The 3,711-nt window shown below is 35.6% G+C and overlaps 1 protein-coding gene across 1 annotated transcript in view; it reads left to right on the top strand.

The window, feature by feature from the left end:
• Positions 1 to 2,307, top strand: part of LOC107697938 (homeobox protein Hox-C8a) — a 3,919-nt gene extending 1,612 nt beyond the window's left edge. Inside the window, exon 2 of the mRNA XM_016498817.1 lies at positions 604 to 2,307. Within this exon, the coding sequence (XP_016354303.1) occupies positions 604 to 926 (323 nt within the window). The 3' untranslated portion in view covers positions 927 to 2,307. The remainder of the gene's footprint in view (positions 1 to 603) is intronic.
• The last annotated feature ends 1,404 nt before the right edge of the window (positions 2,308 to 3,711 follow it).

Here is a 3,711-nt window from a genome sequence, read left to right as displayed (position 1 = left end):
GTGTGTGTGGTGTGTGTGTGTGTGTGTGTGTGTGTGTGTGTGTGTGTGTGTGTGTGTGTGTGTGTGTGTGTGTGGGCGTGCGCGCGCTCGCTCGCTCGCTCGCTCCCTAGCAGCAGGTTAAATGAAATTCTTTGCTTTACTGACCTGAATTAAAGCTAATGTCTAACTCAAATATAGAAACGTCCCGTTTATGGGAGAAATCAAATTATGTGACATAGATGTACTAACAGGAAAGTCAGAAGCTTAGTCATATCCCCTAGATAACTAGTGTCTGCCTACAACTGATATATTTGAATATGTTCTGGGGACAAATCGTAGCAATGAGGATATAAGGCACACTCTGACGCAAACAAATTACTATTTTGTGCCAGTATTTGTCTTTACTATGTCTTTACTTTACTATACTATGTTTGGGGGGAAACAATAAAGTTCTAATTTTAAACAATTCTAACCGTTTATTAATTTTTGTTTGCCCATATAAATAGCAGCTTACTATTGATATTTCCTTCATGTTTTTGTAACTGCATCCCAGAATATGTAAATAGAAAGAGAACAAAGCAATGAAGACTTGTAATTGACAGATATTTTTGTTTCACTCCAAAGCTCCTGGGAGACGCAATGGGAGGCAGACATATAGCCGTTACCAGACTCTTGAGCTGGAGAAAGAGTTCCTCTTCAACCCATACCTTACACGCAAGCGCCGTATTGAAGTGTCTCACGCGCTGAGCTTAACTGAACGGCAGGTGAAGATCTGGTTTCAAAATCGCCGAATGAAGTGGAAAAAAGAAAATAACAAAGACAAATTTCCTGGCCAGAGAGGAGAGGCTGAAGCAGAGGCCGAAGAAGAAGGCAACGAGGACGGTGAGGTGGAGGAAGGAGAGGACAAGGAAACGGAAGAGAAAGAGAAAGAGGAAAGCAAAGAGTGATTTTATGGTCTTTTTTGATGGTTATATGGCAGATGTTGAAGAGGTCTCGCGAATGGGCAGTGAAAGAGAAGACGCGCCAATTTTATTACAAACAGTTGGGTCAAGAAGTGAGAAAATCCCCCTCGATACAAAAGTAGGCTACCCTAAAACCTGCCCAAAGAAAAAAAAAAGCGTTTTTTTTTTTTTTTTACCAACACACGAGGACTTTTACCATTAGCGAAAAGTGGATCTGTGTATTTGCTCGTATTTGGCTAATTATTCAAAGAGGCAGACTAACAGGAACACAATAACCCATCGTTTTAGTTAGGGAAATGTAAGCAGCATGAGAAGCATTTGACGGAATTAAACATTTATTTCATACTTGAGGATGCTTGGGGGGTAAAATCGACTAAGATGCAATCATTTGAAATCCTGACATAATTGCATCAGCTTGTAACTTTTAAAATTGGTCTCGTATGTAAAATCAGGTCACAACATGCTGGCATTACGAATCAAATTGACAAGAATAGATTGTGTGTTCAGTGTAACACTATTTCTGCAATCCGAATATGGCAATATTGCATTAGTGCCATGTTTGCGGACAAAGAGGATGGCAAGTGTAGAAAATGCATTCTGTATTACATACTTTATCGATTACTTAACTGTTCTTTATTGTTATTCTATGTGAGGTGGGAGAGGTTACCGTTTGTGTTTTTTCGATTATTTTATCGGACTCACCAGAGATTGCAATCGTTTGAAAATCTCGAAAGAAGCTACCTAATCATGGGAAATTTGCAATATACATTTCTACCTAGAGATTTCATAGACTCTTGTTTTGTAGTAGGCCTATATTAAACCTAAGTTATGTAATTTACCCTTTAAACACTTATTATGATTATCGAGTTCTTTGAAGTCTTCGGAAGACACGAATAGCTCGAAGCCAATCTGAACTATTTTAAAAGATTGTACCACGGCACTACCTAAAAACAAAGTTTTGCTAGCAAGAATTAATTATTAATTTATTCTACATGCTGCTTTGTTGAAAATATTTAGACATTTCCCCCAACAACTTAAACTGCCTATAGAAAATGCACATTAATGTGTAGATGAACAAACACGCTAATTACTACCCTACCTTATCTAAGGAATGATAGTCATTATTCGTGCTGGTGTTATAGCGTAGATTGTGAATTGCACTGAGTATAACCTTCATGTACGTCTTGTAATATCTTGCTGTTATCAATATGCTCGTTTTACTTGTGTTCCTCGTGTGAATATAGACAAATTCGTGTGTGTCCACGCCATTGTTGTTGAAATCAACAGAAGAATAAACAAGATGGCTCATTCGCTCATGTCTCTTTTTTTGTTGCTTGAATCCACTTGACAAAACACTGAAGTTACAAAATACCCAAAACTGCATCTTTTTTGTTTAAATTCATGTTAAATGCTACAAATGCAAGACTCACAATCTTTTTATTGTATAGCATATATTCCATGTCTGTGTAGTGTCTGAAATGACAAATGCAACCAACAATAATCATACATTATGTATAAATAAGTTTATTACATACAGTAATAAAAAATGTAACACGAATTAAAATATGTATCATAATGCTGTCTAAAGGGGACAGTTAAACTGAAATGTATGTTCATACAACATTTCAAGATTTGAAAGATTGTCTCCACATCACAAAAAAACAATGCAACTATAAATAGTCAACTGCTGTCATTAGGGATTTCAAGGGTTGACTCGAGAAATATTATCAGTTCAAACAAAATTGCGTGATCAACAGTCGGACGAAATCATTTAAAGCAGATCAAATTCTAAATTGTGTACAATATCATGCTTTTATCAAGCAATTTGTGTTTTATTGTCAGGTACTTAGTATAAAAACTTTCAACATAATCATGAACAGAAAATTAATTTTCTCTCATTTATTTAAATTTGAGTTATTTTATACAATTCCACCTCACGTTCACAATCACGTGACAACGTATATTTAACAAAAAAAAAATTCCAATGAAATTCCAACAAAGAAAAAAAATCCAAATGATGGCACATTCCAAAATAATAATAAAAATTAAATAAAAGTAAAATAATATAAAAAAAGGTGAATTTTTGTTTTATAATTACACTTTGGTTTCTGTTGTTAAGAGGCTTTACTCGAAACAAAATAACAGCACCTGGAAACATATAATCGGACAGGTCGCAGGTCTCGGCCTTGTTAGGAGACACTGAAGAAATATCCTTGTTCCACACCTGTGCTGGTGACTATCTAAAATGGATAACTGATGAAGGTTACCAAAATCCTGTAAATATGCTCACAACTACAGGTTACTCTGGTTACCAAACTGTTGTCCAAAAAAACATACTTTCCGTTCCATGGCCGTGGAATACTTTATTTACACACCATTTATATACAAAAATGCATAACTGAAATACTTATTTAGTGCAACTTTGGATGTTTACTGAAGGCGGATAGAGGACAGAAGAGCTAGAATATTGTCAATGTCAACGCCTGTCATATTCAAAGACGAGAGGACCCATAAGCAATATTTACATTTGCACAGCATTTTGCATTTATCAGACAACAAAATTTGACAATGTGCCGTGGGAACAGGAGAAATTCAATTTGTTGCTACAAACATGTAGTTAATCCGTGTTCATGGTAATGTGTTGTCATTTAAAATGTTCTTAAATGTATATTAAAATATTACTATCATCATTAAATTCCTGGTTGGGCCTACCTTATACGCCTAAGTGTTGAAACGTGTTGTCTCTTTTACAACTTTTAATGGCAGGTCA

The sequence above is a fragment of the Sinocyclocheilus anshuiensis genome, unplaced genomic scaffold (genome assembly GCF_001515605.1).
Source record: "Sinocyclocheilus anshuiensis isolate Anshui unplaced genomic scaffold, SAMN03320099.WGS_v1.1 scaffold78, whole genome shotgun sequence".
In the NCBI taxonomy this organism is placed as follows: domain Eukaryota; kingdom Metazoa; phylum Chordata; class Actinopteri; order Cypriniformes; family Cyprinidae; genus Sinocyclocheilus; species Sinocyclocheilus anshuiensis.
The sequence above is the reverse complement of the archived record's forward strand: the minus strand, read 5'-3'. Positions and strand labels throughout refer to the sequence as shown.